This window comes from Capra hircus, chromosome 27, assembly GCF_001704415.2.
Source record: "Capra hircus breed San Clemente chromosome 27, ASM170441v1, whole genome shotgun sequence".
Taxonomy (NCBI): domain Eukaryota; kingdom Metazoa; phylum Chordata; class Mammalia; order Artiodactyla; family Bovidae; genus Capra; species Capra hircus.
In genome coordinates, this window is record NC_030834.1 from 25,620,997 (window position 1) to 25,640,191 (window position 19,195).

The following is a 19,195-nucleotide window of genomic DNA, read 5'->3' on the forward strand; positions in this document are numbered from 1 at the left end:
TCAGATGAAAAGGACAGTGGGCTGAGAGCTGCACCGTTAATCCTGAGCAGAGAGAAATATTTCATGGGAACCTTGGAGCCAGGTGTGTTGGGGGACTGCTCCCTTCTAGATTTCAGTGCCCCTGAGACCCTCTGGTGGGGCCCCCAGAGCAGGGGCCATGAGCCCACAGTACCCGCTACAGCGGTGCCTCCTGGGACGCACTCCAAGTTCCCTGCTTTCAACAGTCTCTTCATTCCCAACAAAGGTTCTGAATAATCGGGCCTCACAGAGAAGCACAGATCAGATGTCTCTGGGGCCAGCTGATTTCACCACAAAACTTTCTCCATCATCACTGCCCCCAATTCCAGGACAAATGACAAAAGTGGTTACCACTTGGGGCCTGCTATAAAGATCCCAATTGTTTCCAGTGACTCTTATAAACAGCCCTTCACTGTAGTACTGTCCCAACTGCTGACTGGGCACCGGGCCTTTGTTCCCGTGCTCTGACTCCGCTCCCATCTGATCGCTGTCAGGCTGAGGCTTGTATCTCTGTCAAACAACTTGCTGAGAAAACACCCACCCGGCCCGGCATGTGGTTTATTAAATTATGTTTGATGAACTTGTGCTGAGTGGACACAGACCATACCACAAGGGCATGCGCTTCCCTGCCTCTGAAATGCTGCTTACTTCACATCTCTTGAATAAAGGAATTAAGAAAAGCCACCCATAAGGGAGCAGTGCATGTATGCTAAGTCGCTTCAGTCGTGTCCCACTCTTTGCAACCTCATGGACTGTAGCCTCCCAGGTTCCTCTGTCCATGGGGATTCTCCAGGCAAGAATACTGCGAGTGGGTTGCCATTTCCTTCTCCAGTTTAAATTTAAATATGTAAATAAATTTAACTTTTCAATTTTGAATTTTAAAACTGTAATTCAAAATGGTATTTTGAGGTTTTAACTTATATTTCTTTACTTCCAGGATGAATTAGCCATCATGTCATAAAGTAAGGAGGTGAGGGGGGAAAAAAGTTTCAGATGAAAAGGACAGTGGGGCTGAGACCTGCAACATTAACTCTGGGCAGAAAGAAATATTTCACGGGAAACTTGGAGCCAGATGTGTTATAATGGAATATTACTCAGCCATTAAAAAGAATGAAATCATGCCATTTGCAGCAACAGGGATGGATCCGTAGGGTGTCATACTGAGGCAAGTAAGGAAAGGCTCTGTGAAAAGCACTTCATATTTAACTCAGTTACAATTGCTACATAACTGAAAGGGCTTTTTCACTGGGAGGTGGGAATGCCACAAGACAGTTTGGGGTAAGAACTTAGAAACCAAGGTTAACATTCACGGGCTTCCCTGGTGACTCAGTGGTAGAGAATCTGCCTGCCTGTGCAGGGACACAGGTTCAATCCCTGATCCTGGAGGGCCCCACATGCTGTGGAGCAACGAAGCCTGTGCACCGCAACTAAGGAGCCTGTGCACCAGAGCCCGTGAACCGCGACCCCTGAAGCCTGCGTGTCCTGGGGCCTGCGCTCCGCAGCAAGGGAGGCCACCACAGTGAGACTGGAGGGCAGCCTCCGCTCTCTGAAACCAGGGGAAAGCCCTCACAGCAGCAGAGACCCAGCGCAGCCAAACACACAGATAAAGTTATTTTGAAAGGAAGTTAACATTCAATCAATGAGCTCTATAAAAGGACCAACACCAGACGTGAACTTGGTCCTGGAGTTCAGTTTCTGATGAAATCTCCTGCCGCTCTTGCTCAGAGACAGGGCCATATAGGGGCAGAATGCAAAACAACGTTTCATTTCTGTTATTCAGCATCTATTCTGGTAATATCAATAACCCGGAGAAGAAGATAATAATCATCAAGGAAACGCATTCTTCCCCTTCCTACCAAGTGAGCAGCGGTACAAGTCCTCCCAGTCTCTCTAATGTCACGACAACTACTGGAAGGAGAAAAAGCCTCAGAAGGTGGGTCTGATTGCATCACTTCCATCAGCTGAAGCCACCATGAGTGGTTTATAATTTACTTGGTGAAAACAGATAGCTGGACATCGGTCAAGTCCCCTGAAAGGCATCCAGAGGGCCATCCTCGCTTACGGGGCCAACACAGAGCCGGGAAAGTGGTGCAGAAGAACCATGGTCCCCTGAGGAACACAGGCCGCCCTCCCTCTGGAACTCCATCAGTTTGCTGGGCCTCGACAATCAGCAAGTCAGACCACAGGTCTGAGGGCAGGAGACAAGGTTCCTCAAGAAACCAAGTAAATGCTCCTTTTAAAACAAAAGCCAGACTGCCATGTGACAAGCACTCTCGGGAGTCGCCTTATGCATATAAGGAAATGCGTGCGTGCTAAGTCATTTCAGTTGTGTCTGACTCTGCAACCCCACAACTCTTCACGTCTCCTGCACTGGCAGGCGGGTTCTCTACCACTAGCGCCACCTGGGAAGCCCTGAAGAAGATATATTTTCTCTTTTGAGAATATACAGCAGAAAACATATATTCTCAAAAGTCAGCTTATGAAATTACTAAAAAGGATACATTTTTAAAGATTCTGATCATGAACCCTCTTCATACTAAAATCAGACTACTCTTATCAATAACAGTGCCGAGCTGGTCCAGTTTGCCAACTTCTAAAAAGCACAGCATGTAGCAGGGACAGGCACAGCATCCACAATAATCTCTAGAAGTTGATGAATCTCGAAGCCCAGAGCATGCTCCAGTCACCTCCTGCTGCTGTTTAGTCGCTAAGTCATGTTGACTCTTTGTGACTGGACTGTAGCCCACCAGGCTCCTCTGTCCATGGGATTCTCCAGGCAAGAAGACTGGAGTGGGTCGCCATGCCCTCCTCCAGGGGATCTCTCTGATCCAGGGATCAAACCCACATCTCCTCCACTTCAGGCAGTTCTTTACCATCTAAACCACCAGGGAAGCCCTCCTGTCACCTGAGACACAACAAAGTTCATGTGGAGGAGAGATGGAGATAGCTCTGCAGCCGTGATTATTCTACAGATGCAAAGTGAAAGTTGCTCAGTCGTGTCCGACTATTTGTGACTCCATGGACTATACAGTCAATGGGATTCTCCAGGCTAGAATACTGGAGTGGGTAGCTATTCCCTTCTCCAGGGGATCTTCCCAACCCTGAGACTGAACCCAGGTCCCCTGAATTGCAGGCAGATTCTTTACCAGCTGAGCCACCAGGGAAGCCCTGTTTTTTTTTAACTGATGCAAAAAGAGAGTTTTTCCCTAACCATTCAAAGGTTCCATTTTAAACTATTTGCAACCAGGGGCATCAAACTGTAGACTCACAGAACCATCAGGGCTAGATGGGTCCACAGAAATTATTAGTTCAATAGTTTCATTTTACAGCAGATAACAGAGCCTCAAAGAACGTACATGATGCATTTAAAGTTCCATAATGACCAAGATGACCCCAGGATCCCAGGAAGGACAATGGAAATCAGGCTTGTCCGTGCCACTCAAGTTCCTCCAGCCCCACCTCTAGGTTCTCACTACATCCTGCTCTCCTTACGCAGGGAAATTAAGCAGAGAACTGAGGGCAGATGGGTATTCTGAGAAAAAGGTAATTCAGCATTTCCTTTGTCCCTTTTCACTCCAGGCCCCATATTTCCCTTCAGAGAGGACCGCGCACCCCTTCCCCTCACAGGCAGGCCACCTCCCCAGGGCGTCACCCCCTAGACATGGGAGCAGCACAGCATTTACAGCTTCTCCTGGTCCCCAGGCAGGCTTCTCAGGTGGCTCAGTGGTGCGGAACCCGCCTGCGGTGCAGGAGGCACAGGAGACGTGGGCCTGATCCCCGGGTGGGAAGATCCCCTGGAGGAGGGCATGGCTATCCACTCCAGTACTCTTGCCTGGAGAATCCCATGGACAGAGCAGCCTGGCCGGCTAGAGTCCATGGGATCGCAAAGAGCTGGACACGAACAAAGGGACTAAGCACGCACGCACACTGGTCCCCAGGCCCAAGGCTCTGGGTTCTGCACCCGCCTCTTTCTCTTCAGTTCCCACGAGAGCTAGAAGTGGTGGACATGGCAACAGACTCCTCTTTGGGCCTTGACGCTCACAAGGGCATAACCAGTCGATGAAGACGGTTTTGCTTGAAATACATGATTTCTGGCAATTCGTTTATGGCTGGTGTGGCCACACGAATAACTGCTCTGTGTCACACAGCCCAGCTCTGTGACTTCCTCTCCCCCTGAGCCTGGAAGCCTGTGTGCACGTGTCTCCTGGTGCTCGTTGCTGGGGGCGGGGACAGGTGGAGGGGTTCCGCGACAGTGGCTGCTGCTGATGGAAAGGAGGACCACTACCCTCAACGTCCTTCCAATGGCTGCTCAAGCACTGGGATTCAGTTTATGAAATTCATGTCCATACACAAACAGTTTATGAAACATGTCCATACGCAAACAGTTGACAATTGCTCTCAAGGCAGGATTGCTTTATCTCCACATGGTCTTGCATGTGGGCCACACTAGTACGAGGGAGACAGAAAATATATCCCTGTGCACTCTTCTCTTCGGTGTACCACGGGAGAGAGGCTGACAGCTAATGACCACGTGACAGAACCACTCCACCATGACACCAAAAATAAGAGAATGGCTGTTAAATGTGTAAAGAGTCCCTAAATTCTTCCCAACTGATCCCACCCCAGCGAACAACGTCATAGTAAAGTACAATTTTCACATCAAGAGACTCCCTTATTCCTCTTTGGCATCAAAACATTTAACTGCATTTTTTTCAGTGCTGTGCATAAGGAAATGGTTTACCTTCCAGCATTTTCTGCAGACTGTTCCTCATGACATGGATGTTCTCTATCCCGATAAACTGAAACTTGATATTGGAATAATTGTCTTCGTTCTCATAGCCTTTCCCTGCAGCACGATTTGCCATCGCATTAAGCTGCAGTGGGCAGCAAAACAGAACAGTCACCAAGGATATTCATGGAACAATCACAACACGTCATGGCTATCCGTAAGAACATTCAACACGGCATGCAGAAACAAGCGTTCGATCCCAGGACCACTGTGCTGGCCTGGGTGTCTACGGACACCTGGGCTGAGCCTACATTCAACAATGTCCGTTTGTCGACATGGGAACATTTTCAGAGCTGGGAAGCATCCTAGAGATAAGCCCATCTGGAGACGCCTTCTGCGGGTCCCAGGGTGGGATTCCATAGAGCCAAGCTGTCCTGATTTAACACCAAATGTGACAGCCTTGGCTGGCAGAAGAGTACTGGCAGATTCGTTGGCAACACAGAGCTCTTAAGGGAAATGATTAGATCTTCTAGTATTAGAATGCCAAAAAAACACATCAGTTTAGAGGAAGGGCGACATCATTCTAATCTGCCTAGGGGAATCTTGCAGATACCCAATTCAACCTTGAGGGGCAGAGAGGACCAGTGGGTGCTACGTCTCCAGAGACACTTCCTCCAGCCACCCTATTTCAGTCTCCAGAGAGGGCTTTTTAAAATCACATTACCACAACTTCATACATAAGAAGTGGCAGCTCTTAGTGCAAACGGGGTTCAACGGTAATGGACTTTGAAGAAATTCATGATGTAAACTTCTGCTGTACTCCTGTGTAACTAAGGTCAAGAAGGGGACAAGTCCTGCCTTAGCTGAGAAACACACAGATTTCTAGAATGAATGTATTATTGCTAACACTCCATTCTCAACAGTCAACTAAGAGGGCCATCATATCCTAGACATCTATATTCGGTGACCGTTCTCGCCCTCTGCCCACAAAGGGCAAGAGGGCTAAAGCCCAGGCAGAGAACTTGCCACCAGAAAAGTATCAGTTTTTAGGCTACAATGCAGTATTGGGAGGATATTAATACTTCACAAAAATAAAAGTTTATAAAGCCAAGTTAAGTTGAAAACATAGATAATCTTTGACCCAGATCTCTTATTTGTGAGAATCTGACACTATTTAAAATACCAGCACACAAAGATAGATGTCCAAAAGTGTTTGCAACCTTTAAAAAAAATAATTGATATTAAAAAAACTGAAAGCCTATGAATATCTCCATAGGGTGATGACTAGACGAATTATGGTATATTCATACCCTGGACTACTAATAGGATCAAGGGATACAGAGATAATGACAGAGACAGAAATGGAGACATATGGGCATCCCAGGTGGCACTAGCAGCAAAGAATCGAACTACCGATGCAGGAGACACAAGAGACTCAGTCAGGTTCAATCCCTGGGTTTGAAGATCCCCTGGAGGAGGAAATGATAACCCGCTCCAGGATTCTTGGCTGCAGAATCCCATGGACAGAGGAACCTGGCGGGCTACAGTCCATGGGGTTGCAAGGAGTCAGACAGACTGAGTGAGCAGACACACATAGAGATGTACAGATATTGGGGGGAGGGAGAGGAGAGAGAGAAAAGAGGGGAGGTAAAGGAGGGAAGACTGGGAGTGTCGCATGACATGTGAAGTGAGAAAAGTAAGCTCCAGAATAACGTTCATATTGCTACTGCTGCTGCTGCTAAGTGACTTGAGTCGCGTCCGACTCTGTGTGACCCCATAGACGGCAGCCCACCAGGCTCCCCCGTCCCTGGGATTCTCCAGGCAAGAACACTGGAGTGGGTTGCCATTTCCTTCTCCAGTGCATGAAAGTGAAAAGTGAAAGGGAAGGTGCTCAGTCGTGTCCGACTCTTAGCGACCCCATGGACTGCAGCTTACCAGGCTCCTCCGTCCATAGGATTTTCCAGGCAAGAGTACTGGAGTGGGGTGCCATTGCCTTCTCCGAAGTATCCTATTTTTTGTAAAAGGAACCAAGCTACAGACGTGCGGTTATGTTTATGCATGTTGAATCAAGCAGGATACAGATGAACAGAAGGCTACACTCATTTAGCAGCTGTCATAGCAGAAAGTCAGAGGTGTCACGTGGCTGGGGCGCCCATCAATACCACTCTGTACGCTCCTCTGGTCTTTGTTACGAACCAGACATACTAAGTTCATAAATTAAATAACAGAAGCAAAATGTATGAGAAGTGAAAAATAAAACAGCAGAGGCAAGTCCCTGCCACCAGGGGCTCGGGCTGGCAGACTCCTCACTTTGCTGCTCTGTGAGTCGGCTCACATGACATCGGCTGGGGCACAACTTCCCTGGCCACACTGTCTCCAGTTTACAAAAAGAGCATCCCTTTTCCCCCAGGCATGCTATGAGAATAAAGGGTTTAGTCTTCATTAAGAAAAAACATATTAAAGTAATATTATTTTAAAGACAAGTTATATTCATGCCTTAAATGTTTTTTAATTTATTTTTTTAATTGAAGGATAATTGCTTTATAGAATTTTGTGGGTTTCTGTCATACATCAACATATTAGAGTATTTTAAAATATCTTAAGGGGAAAACTTTTCTAAAATTACCTAAAGACTTACCTAAAGACGTTTTGCTTTTGAAATTGTGCTATTATACATGGACTGCAAGGAGATCAAACCAGTCAGTCCTGAAAGAAATCGGTCTGAATAGTCATTGGAAGGACTGATGCTGAAACTCCAGTACTTTGGCCACCTGATGTGAAGAGCCGACTCATTAGAAAAGACCCTGATGCTGGGAAAAGTTTAAGACAGGAGGAGAGGGGGATGACAGAGGTCGAGACGGTTGGATGGCATCACCAACTCAGTGGACATGAGTTTGAACAAGCTCCAGGAGACGGTGAAGGACAGGGAAGTCTGACAGTCCATGGGATCCCAAAGAGTCAGACGTGACTGGGTGACTGAACAACAATTATAAAAATATCACTGCTTTGTATAATTATTTTCCAAAGTTGCTGGCTTATTCTTTACCACAAGCTTCATCAATAAAGCAGTTAATAGGGTACTAGGCAGTATCATACAGCAAATATAACAGCATGTCCTATTATGCTATATGAACTTATATGTATTTCTGCACCTTGAATAATTCAACTTAAGTCTGCTCACCGCATACCACAGAGATAACTTTTTAAACAGTGCAGTGAATAAAAAACAAAATACTATTATTTTTAACCTATAATAAGGATCCTATGTTCACATTTGTAAGAGCTGATTGCCTATGACCTGGGAGAATTTATCGATGGTCTTTCAAAAGCAAAGGAAGGACACAACACGGCCTCCTGAAAGTCAGTGGTACTTCTCACAATGAACAGAAGGTGGCGATATTTACTCTATCATCCAAAGAGTACTTTCTCAAGGCTTGCACACATTTTACAGAACCTCTCAGGATAATGGGGCACAAGCTGAGCCCTCAAAGCAGGAAACACAGCTTTATAATTAATAAAAAGTCAGACGCTATCTTGGACCTTTATACATATTCATTCAGAGAAAGTATCTCTTATATTACCAAAAAAAAAAAAATTCTAATTTGGTGCCCTGTCCTTTAGGGTGAGAATTCCATTTCACCACCAAGAAAAAGCTATTCATTTCAGCTCCTAAAACTTTTCAAATCGTGGGAAAAACCCTCAAAATGTCACATCATCTATGTTTCTAATTATATAATGTCCTTGAAAAAAATTTATAGACGTGGAGAACCGATGTGTGGTTATTTGTGATGTAATTGTTCTGTGGAAGAAAAACTAAGGTCAACCTAGACAGCATTTTAAAAGGCAGAGACATTACTTTGCTGACAAAGGTCCATCTAGTCAAAGCTACGGTTTTTCCAGTAGTCATGCATGAGTGTGGGAATTGGAACATAAAGAAAGCTGAGTGCCAAAGAACTGATGATTCTGAACTGTGGTGTTGGAAAAGACTCTTGAGAGTCCCTTGGACTGCAAGGAGATCAAGCCAGTCAATCCTAGAAGAAATCAGTCCTGAATATTCATTGGAAGGACTGATGCTGAAGCTGAAGCTCCATTACTTTGGTCACCTGATGGGAATAACTGACTCATGTGAAAAGAACCTGATCCTGGGAAAGATTGAAGGCAGGAGGAGAAGGGGACAACGATGAAACGGTTGGATGGCATCACCAACTCTTTGGACATGAGTTTGAGCAAGCTCTGGGAATTGGTGATGGACAGGGAAGCCTGGCGGGCTGCAGTTCATGGGGTCGCAAAGAGTCGGATAGGACTGAGCAGCTGAAGTGAACTCTTCTGTACCTGACTGTGCTACTGAATATACAAACACACATATTTGATATTTTATAGAGCTAAACACACACACACACCCCTACACATAAAACTGAGGAAATTTGAACAAGATTGGTGGATTGCATCATTGTCAATATCCTGACTGCAATACTGTTCCACAGTTTTGCAAGATGTTACCATAGGGGGAAACTGAGCAAAATGTACAAGCATCTCTATTATTTCCTACAACTGCGTGTGATTCTCTAATTATCTCAAAATACAAAGTCTATTAAAAAAAAAAAAAACTTCTCAGCTAAAACCATGGAGTGACTGCATTCTAGTTTCAATCTGCGCTGAAGGAACACAACAGACAACTGACAAATGGGACTGGAAAAAGTGTCCTGTTTTCTAACCCAGGGTTACTGTGCTATTTGATCATCTCAGCATCTTTGGGTGCAAAAAACCTCATACATGAAACAAACAAAAAAAAAAACTTCACGTCTCAACGAACACTTAACGAACACCTACTGTGTGCCAGACACTGCACGGAATAAAAATGTCAGTAAGAAGTGTTTCCAGCCACCAGCAGCTTATACCAAGCATAGACGTGCAAGCACACAGCACCAAATGATGGCCGCTGGTGCCCAGCAGGACTCCAGATGGAGCTGAGAGCCTGGCAGAGGTGGTAGCAGGCGTTAAAATCTGGAGCAGCCACATGTGGCCTAGGGCATCAGGCGTAATGTTTCATGATAGAAGGAAGACTGGAGATGGTCTTCAATGATGAGGAAAGATGGAAAGACATGGGGAGGGCATCCAACATGAAGTGCAGAGGAAGAGAAGAGAGGAGAGCAGGTGAGTAGCAGTGAGCCAGCCACTGCGAGCACAGAGGAAGCTTCCAGTCTGGCGGTGGCAGAGAGAGAGGAAGCTGGGAAGTTTTAGGGTTCTTGACACACAAGCTGGGCTTCCCTCATGGCTCAGATGGTAAAGAATCTGCCTGCAATGCAGGAGACCCAGATTCAATCCCTGGGTTGGGAAGATCCCCTGGAGGAGGGAAGGGCAACTCATTCAGTATTCTTGCCTGGAGAATTCCATGGACAGAGGAGCCTGGTGGGCTGCAATCCTTGGGTTTGCAAAGAGCTGGATATGACTGAGCGGCTAACACACACACACCAGCTAATAGATTAAGAAATTCTGACTTCATTCATGTCAGCAGAGGGCTACTGAAAGCCTCTGAACAGGCTTAATTGAAAAATTATGGAGATTTAGTATCCATGTCAGAGAAGATCCACTGGAGTGGGTAGAGGACGTGAGCTCCACAAGGGAGCTGGCTCGTCTCATTTATGGCCTATGCCTATTTATGGCCTAGAACCCTGTGCCCCGGGCTGGCACAGAGCAGGCACTCTGTGAAGATTTACTGACAGGCCGACTGACCAAAGAAATGACTGAGTGAGGCTGAGAGGTGAACAGCCCAAGAATGTTAAAAAAAAAAACAAAAAAACACAACAATCAGATTCCTTCCCTCCAATCTTAAATCACCAATCAAACACATCAAAACCATGGAAACTCAGTCAACGATGATGAACTTCCTATCAAGTTAAAGGTCAGCCTGGTGGTCACCATCTCGGGCTTGAAGTCTAATGTTACAGCTGAGCACATGCTGTGCCTGAATGACAGGACCTGATCTGATGGATGGAAAATGAGCACTGAGGGTGCCCCTGGCAGGAGGCCTGGACCAGGCTCTAGCCTGCAGCATCAATTAATGGTCCATCTATCTTCATCCGTGTCCGGTGCCATGAAGAATCTGAACTTATTGATACAACCAGAAAAGAAGAGATGATTTTATTTCTTGCAACTATGGTCTACAACTCTCCTAATTAAAATCCTTCTTCCCTATCCCCCAGGGAAGAATTAATAGCTTTACAATCAGCATTCAGCTCAATTTACAATCCCAACCCCATATACGAGCAAAATTATCTCTTTCCTTCCTTACAGCCAATTTGGACTGGTAAGGGGTTCTTTCTCCTTTTCCTGTTTCTTCTAGGCTCTGTCTTTATACCGGAGATGGGGGAGGTAGAAAGTCAAAGTGTTAGTTGCTCAGTCATGTCAGACTCTGCAGCCCCACAGACTGTAGCCCGCCAGGCTCCTCTGTCCACGGGATTCTCCAGGCAAGATACTGGAGTGGGCTGCCACGCACTCCTCCAGGGGATCTTCCCGACCCAGAGATCGAATCTGTATCTCCTGCATTGCGGGTGGATCCTTTACCATCTGAGCTACCAGGGAGCGGGGTGATAGAGAGGGTTAGGAAAAAAAAAAGGTAAATATCTCTTCGTAAAGCCGGAAAAGACTGCTGTTTTAACTCTGCTAGTAATCACTGCTTTTCTGGTTAACACCTGACCTGAACTCCTACATAAGTGTCCAAATCCCAGGGTGCGTCCGCGGGCTCTTGGCAGGGGTGGAATGTACAGAGCTCGCTCACGTGGAGACCCACCTTGGCTTGAGCCTATTCCAGGGCCCCAGCTTTGCTCCCCAACATGTACCCCGCAGTGCTCGCAGCCAGGAACCTCCAAGGGCGGGGAGACGGGACCCCAGCCGGCTGGCTCGTGTACAACTTCCCTTCTCAGCATCCAGTGGACCTGCAGCCTGCCCTCCATCCTGGTCCTGCCGAAGAGAGGCAAGGAGACGCCCCACTGCCCCAAACACCGTAGCTGCCCCCGCCGCCCTGCTCAGTGACTCACCCTCCACGACCTCCTCGCGGCCCCTCTGTCATGCACCCCGCTCTTCCCCACAGACCGCCCCAGATACACCCCTCACAGGGTGGAAGCCACCTCATTACTGATTCGAGAGAGACACAACTTCCCACGTGACCTCCTGTTACACAGCTAAGAAGTGCTCACACGGTGACATCACAGGCCACCAAGCCACAGCGCTGCCCTTGAAGAAGCAGCCAAGACAGGGGGCCAGGTGTTAGCTGAGCAGGTGCCTAGCCTGCCCTGCCTCTTTGCTCCACTGCCCTCCCAGGTGCCCACGTCGGGCCCTGGCTGAGCGCATATGAGCCAGCGGCTGGGTCTGCAGCTCTGAGTTCCCCGCCTCACTGCAACCCTGTACAGAGAGGACGACTCCCCCCACCCCCCGGAGCCTGACCTGAGGTTCCCCTGGAGATCAAGATAAGCCTAGTGTGACCTTGGGCAAATGCCTGAACCTCTCTGGATCTGAGACCTTATCCATAAAAAGAAAAAAAATGCTCCTAATTTGAAGGAGTATTGTAAGAGTCAAATGGAAAAGTGCCTGGCATTTTCATAAGCTTGGCAAAATCCTAGAACAAAGTCAAGTCATGAGTAAGGCTGAGATAAAAGGAGTTTGATCTCATTTTATAATTCAGCAACTACTGGGACTTCCCTGGTGGTCCAGTGGTTAAGACTCTGCACTTTCAATGCAGGGGACTCAGGTTCAATCCCTGGTCAGGGAATTCAAATCCCACATGCTGTGAGGTGTGGCCAAAAGACAAAAAATAACAATAAATAAAATAAAATTCAACAACTATGGGATCAACATGACCTCCTGTCCTCTTAATGCACTAAATTCTCACAGTAACACATGACCTTGAGAGGATGGTTTTTTCTTTAGGTATTAAGTTGAGCTAAAGTCCTCATGGCCTTTGCCTCCCTAGATTCTAATACCAATGAGCAATTCAGGCAGCATCTGAGGTGAGCCCTGCTCCAAGGCCAAGAACGACTTTTGACCTTTCTCTATTTCATTTCAACCTGCAAGCGAACCTGGCGAGGGCCCATTTGCCATGCCCACCGCCCACAGCAAACATGGACCCGGTCTCCTGGCTACTGAGAAATAAAAATCAACAGACATGATCTTTAAAAGAACGAACACTCTAAGCAAACAGTTTAAAACTCCGGTGAAGGTGTGTGTGTGCCTGGGCAAATAGGAAGACACCACGACTTGTATGAGACACCAATTTTCTTTAATGGATCAGCCTCCAACTTCTTATCGCTGAGAGCAAACACACTGAGTGCTAAATATACCCTTCAAATCAAATCCTTTGGATTAATTTCTTTTAAATCTGGACTATGCCTGGCTCAACAGCTGCCACATTGCCCAGAAGGTTTACATAACATAGTACACACTTGGGTCACTGGCCCTTAACTCAGCAGCCAAATCTGTTTGCCTCTATTTAAATCTTCAAAAAGGGGATCGGAGAAGGGCAACCTAATTCATTTTAAAGCCCCTGTCTTTCCATCCCTTTATTATTATTGCTATTATTTGGCCAAGTGGTATGCGAGATTTTAGTTCCTCAGAGTGAAAGTTGCTCAGTCATGTCTGACTCTTTGCCAACCCCATGGACTGCAGCACACCAGGCTCCTCAGTCCATGGAATTCTCCCGGCAAGAATACTAGAGAAGGTAGCCGTCCCCTTCTCCAGCAGATCTTCTCAACCAGGGATCACACCCATGCCCCCTGCAATGGAAGCGCAGAGTCCTAACCAATGACTGCCTGGGAAGTCCCCGTCCTTTTCTTATTTTGTCTTTAGCCTGTGTCTCTAAGACTGGCATTTGTGCAGTCGTCTCTGACTTCAGAAATTCAGAGCAGCTCACCTAACCTGACGCAAGAGGCAGAATGAAGACGGCAAAGTCAAGGTGACAAGGATGACGAAGCAGAGAGAAACACACACATTGAAAGAGAGCTGCTGTAAAAGAGATTTTCCAGCCCCTTTCAAGTAAAAACCCTCAAGCAGAGAAGCTATTTCTCCCCCAGTCCAAAGCCTCCTCCCTGCTGTACTTTGAGGACTTTTCTAAAACAAAGGGAATCCTTTACCTGTCATCTACTAGAATGTGATCCGCTGGAATCCGGTGTGTCCTTGATCTGCGTGGTTGGTCTGCTCTACTGGCGTCTAAGGGGACCTCCTCCTCACCGCCCTACCCTGCCCCCCACGGCCACCCCACAGCCGCCCGCCTGTTAGACCATCCAGGGCTGTTCTGGCGACGGAAGTGAGGGAAGAAGTCTAACTACGAGTCTGCCTTCTAGCGAGACCGTGCATCACAGCATTCGGTGACGCGGGGCTCAGAGCAGCAGCAAAACTGCCAGGGCCCGGGTCAGCCGCCAGTGGGCAGCACCCAGTTTCCATGATTCCTCTTATCCGACGCGAGAACACATCCATGTCTGCGATTACCCACTCCAACATGTTGAAGACATTATGTTCTTCCAACCTTTCTATGATTAAAACTTTTTTCACACTATGATTTAGAAAAGAAAAGTTTGTTAAAATCCTCCTCTCACCCCACAAGGGGGGGAAAAAAACACACCAAAAAACCACTGTTAACAGTTTAATATATATACCTTTAAACTTTTTTCAGTGCATAGAATAATGTATACTTTTTATAATTATTATTACATACATGAGATCATGTCATAGGTTTCTGTAGCTCACTCTTGCTGTTTCACAGTGCATCTCAGACACTGTTCTGCACCCACATGGAGAAAGAACATGTACCCTTCTCTCTCATCACTTATAGATCCAGGTACATTTTATTCATAACTGGCAAGAAATTCCAATGCCAAATGTGTTGAATTAATGGCCATATCACTCTGTCATCTCATTTTATCCTATATCTTCCATGCCCCTCTTCTCCTTGGAATTCTACTAGGTGAGTGGTTATCCTTCCAGATCTTTTCCTGTTTTAACTGACATTTTTACCTACCTATAGTTCCCTGTTTTTCATAGACACAGTAATATACATATTAATTTGTAACTTCTCTTTTTTTTTAAACTTAATATTCCATTTTGGAAATCTTTCCATGTCATAGACATAGTGGAATTAACTACAAGCTGAATTTGTAAGAGAAGAGGTGAACATCCCACAAACACTGAACTGTGGGCATTCCACAGTGAATTTCATACTATTAGAGAAGAAAAGGTCCTTTTGTGAACAAACCAAAGAATAATCTGGCATGTTTAGGAGAGCGACTTCCAGAATCACACCACACTTTTGTCGTGTGCACTATGTACCAAGCGTGAGGCTCGGAGCCAGGAAAGATCCAAAGTCCCTGCCGTCGTCAGGCCCTCCCAGAGCTCAGGGCCCCAGGAAGCAGGCGGGCAGGCAGCCGCTGTGCAAAGGGAAACGGCCCCTCTGCAGACGGCGCTCCCTAAGCGGGCGAGGCCTCATCTCCCTGCAAAGACTGCAAAGACATGCATTGGCGTGGCAACACTCACCTTGGGCCGAGTGTCCACGACATAAAGGAAGTCGCTTCCCGGGTTGGCCTTCCTGATGGCCTGTAGCATCTGCTCATCCTCCAGGCAGCGGGCGCTGAAGCCAGACAGGGGCTGGCTGCTCCGGCAGATGGAGGCCTGTGGGGAGAGGCCGCGGCAGCACCGCCGAATCAGGCAGCACGTCGACTGCACCCCCCACCCCGAGACCCTCAGGACAGTCACCACAACAAAGGCCACTCACCCCTACTCCCCAGTCTACTTACGCCCCTGGCTTGTGAAAGTATCAATGCTTTCAGGAAATCAAAGTTGGCATCTAACTCAAAAAACCATTACATGGGCAAGCAGTGCAAAAAGCTTCTCTGAGTAACAACTAGGATACATAAGCATGGGCTTCCCAAGCGGTGCTAGTGGTTAAAAAAAAAAACAAAAAACACCTGCCTGTCAGTGCAGGAGACATAAGAGACCTGGGTTCCATCCTTGGGTCAGGAAGATTCCCTGGAGAAAGAAATGGCAACCCACTCCAGTATTCTTGCCTGGAAAATTCCACAGACAGAGGACCCTGGCGGGCCACAGTCCATGAGGTCACAGAGAGTTGGACACAATTGAGCATGCACGAATGCAAGGTTGTTTAGGTAGGATCCAAATGATGAAATTGTAAAACCATCTAAATAAATAGTCTACTCTGCTTGACACCACTCCATCTTCCTGTGAAAGTAGAAATATAAAGTAACTCTTCTCCTAAAAATTATAAAAGTTACTTGTTTAGTGTTTCCATCATTTACTAGCTCACTTAGAAACATCACAAAACCCTCAAACTGATTCTCATCCTAAATGGGGGAGTGTTCATGGTGACAGACCCCATGCTGCTACCAGTGTCTAAGGACAGGAGGCTTAGACCCCGGCTGACGCAGGTGAGTTAGAAGCAAGGGCTCCCTTGGGAACCAACCTGTGTGCTGTTCTGCGATCTCCCTGTTCTGTGATTCCAACCAAGTATGCTGAACTGTGGCTCAGGGCTTCCCTGGTAGCTCAGCTAGCAAGGAATCTGCCTCCAATGTGGGAGACCTGGGTTCGATCCCTGGGTAGGGGAGAAGGGAGAGGCTACCCACTCCAGTATTCTCGTCTGGAGAATTCCATGGACTGTATAGTCCATGGGGTCACAAAGAGTTGGACACAGCTGAGCGACTTTCACTTTTCGCCCTGAACTGTGGGACAATGTACACAATAGCATAAACATCCCTCTGAGTTACTAATGGGTGAGTATGGCCACAACCTCACAGCTATGAAACTTACACTTTTGTGGCAAAGTACTTCCTATGAATTTAGATTTTATTTTAGCACTTAGATTGAAGTCAAATTGCCAAATACAATCTAGGAATGACTCTTTCAAAGAATCTGCACTGAGCCTGGGTACCCACGTGTATGAAGGTGGAGGTGCCCCCTGGCTCAGGGAAGAGGGCAGTGCTTAGGGGGGAAACCTCCCCTGGAAAGAGCCACAGCACAGCCCATTCCGGCCACCCACATACTGGACTCCATCCTGGAAGGCACCCCGGCTCTGAGTCCAAATGCAGCTTAACTGTCCGTCAGGCTCATCCCAGGGCTACTCAGCCAGGCTTGGGTTTCTCCAGAGAAAGGTGAGCTCTGAGGCTCCTCACTGGAGAAGGCAGGATATTTCTTACTAACTGCATGATCCTCAGGTGGTGCTAGTGGTAAAGAACCCACCTGCCAATTCAGGAGACATAAGAGACATGGGTTCGATCCCTGGGTTGGGAAGATCCCCTGGAAAAGGGCATAGCAACCCACTCCTGTATTCTGGCCTGGAGAATCCCATGGACAGGGATGTGCTACAGTCCATGGGGTTGCAAAGGGTCCGATACAACTGAGGCAACTCAGCATGTGCACACACAGACACAGACACACACACACACACACACACACACACACACACATGATCCTCCAGCTGATGGAGGACCTGCTGGCAGGATGGAGAATTGCAGACATTTCTAACAATTGCTAACAGCACCCATCTGAGGATTCCAGCACATTCTGTAACAGAGCGGCAATTACTGAGGGGCTCCAGGAGCCCTGGGCCTGCAGCCAGAATTCAGGAGCGGGGTGCCTGCAGAGTGGGAAGCAAGGCAAAGGGCTGTTGAATTTTTGAGTTGCTGCCAACAGATGTCCAACCACAGGGTGGAGGAGGAAGGGCCCGGGGCGTCTGACCACAGATGGGCGCCCAGCCAGCAAGAGGAGAGCCAGGGGCTAGGCGCTTGATGGCAGAGACTGTCAGCGGTGGGGTGGGGGGGTGGCCTCGGGGACCACAGGCGAGCTGCATCCTGTGCAGAAAGCAAATCGCCACAGATGGCTTTCATGGAGCTGCACACAGGCTCCTGTGTCTTCTGATGTTTAGAGGGGTTGGGTCAGCCACCCCCTTTGACCGAGCAGAGAACAGTTCTGAGCTGCTTAATCTGGGCTAAAGAAATACTAATTAAGGACCGCTACCATCAGGCAGCTTCTCAGATCTATCAGAAGAACTCGATGGGGAAGAGAACATTTTAAAATGAGAGTTTGTCCAAGCAAGCAGGTAGCACACCGAAACTCACTCAACTAGTGGGTCTCCCGCTCTGAAATGAAGCCAGTCAGTGACAACAACCATTACTAATTACCTCCAGGCCGAGAAAACTGCTTTCAGTGAAGGGTTAAGTCAGAACAGAGTTCTACTATGAGATGAATAAGTCGATAAATTAAACAAGATATATTAGACTACATTTTAATATTTTGTAGTTACATTTTCCTAGTAATGTACAGATGGGCTCCAAACAGACTTCGTCACCGACTCAGTGATTACTGGTACACTGCTGTACACTTGGTACAGGGTGGTCAGTAACCTCAAGGTGCTCGTGTCCACCCTACACACTCCCCAGAGAGTCAGACTGTTGACTGAATCTCACCATTACCTGGTGGCCTGTCTTACTGATGTCAGCCACGTGAGAGCAGAGACAGAATGCAGCTGTAAACTGTCACACGCGTGCACCATTAACAGAGGTACTGATTAAAAGAGCTAATGTTTTTTGAATGCTTCCTATATGGTGGCCACTATTATAAGAACTTTGTGTATTCTTAATCTTCCTGACTACCATATACATTAAGATCTATTATTTGCTCCATTTGACAGATGAGACAACCAAGGCACACAGAGTTGAAGTAATTCTCCCGAGGTCACACAGCTAGTGACAGGGGAAGCCAGGAATTAAATCCAGGCAAAATTATTTCCTGATCCTGGATTCTGAACCAGCACAAAAAGTGTCCATGTATGTAAATAAGTCAGGAAGCATGATACAGAATTAAGATGCAGGATTCAAAAACATCTGGCTTTTAACTCAGCTGGTAAAGATTCTGCCTGCAACGCAGGAGACCCTGATTTGATTGCTGGATCGTGAAGATCCCCTCGAGAAGGGATAGGCTACTCACGCCAGTATTCTTGGGCTTCCCTGGTGGCTCAGATAGTTAAGAACCTGTCGGCAATGTGGGAGACCTGGGTTTGAACCCTGGGTTGGAAAGATCCACTGGAGGCGGGTGTGGCCACCCACTCCAGTATTCTTGCCTGGAGAATCCCCATGGACAGAGGAGCCTGGCGTGCTATACAGTCCATGGGATTGCAAAGAGCTGGACATGACTGAGCGACTAAGCACAGTGCGCTCACTTCCTTTATAATCTTAGGTGATTTACATGTCATCTCTGAACCTTGGTTTTTTCCACCTTTAATATGGATATACTAATAATAACAAAACTGCAGAGTGGATAAGGTAGATAACGCACCTAGAACTATGCCTAACGCAGTTAGTTTCAATCAACATTATTTATAAAAGGAGGGCAAGATGGTCTGTATTATTCTTATGAAAAAACTGCCTCTTTGGAAATCTTCCAGAATTGGGT

General features: G+C 47.1%; 1 protein-coding gene and 1 non-coding gene across 2 annotated transcripts in view; one reads left to right on the forward strand and one right to left on the reverse strand.

Annotated features, from left to right (window-relative positions):
- MTMR7 (myotubularin related protein 7) overlaps positions 1 to 19,195 on the reverse strand; it is a 100,401-nt gene that overhangs the window by 16,288 nt on the left and 64,918 nt on the right. Inside the window, exons 6-7 of the mRNA XM_018041918.1 lie at positions 15,269 to 15,403; positions 4,760 to 4,892 (exon numbers count right to left, since the gene is read on the reverse strand). Coding sequence (XP_017897407.1) covers positions 4,760 to 4,892; positions 15,269 to 15,403 — 268 coding nt within the window. The remainder of the gene's footprint in view (positions 1 to 4,759; positions 4,893 to 15,268; positions 15,404 to 19,195) is intronic.
- TRNAE-UUC lies at positions 12,443 to 12,515 on the forward strand. Its single transcript has one exon. It is a non-coding gene; the product is annotated as a tRNA-Glu (tRNA).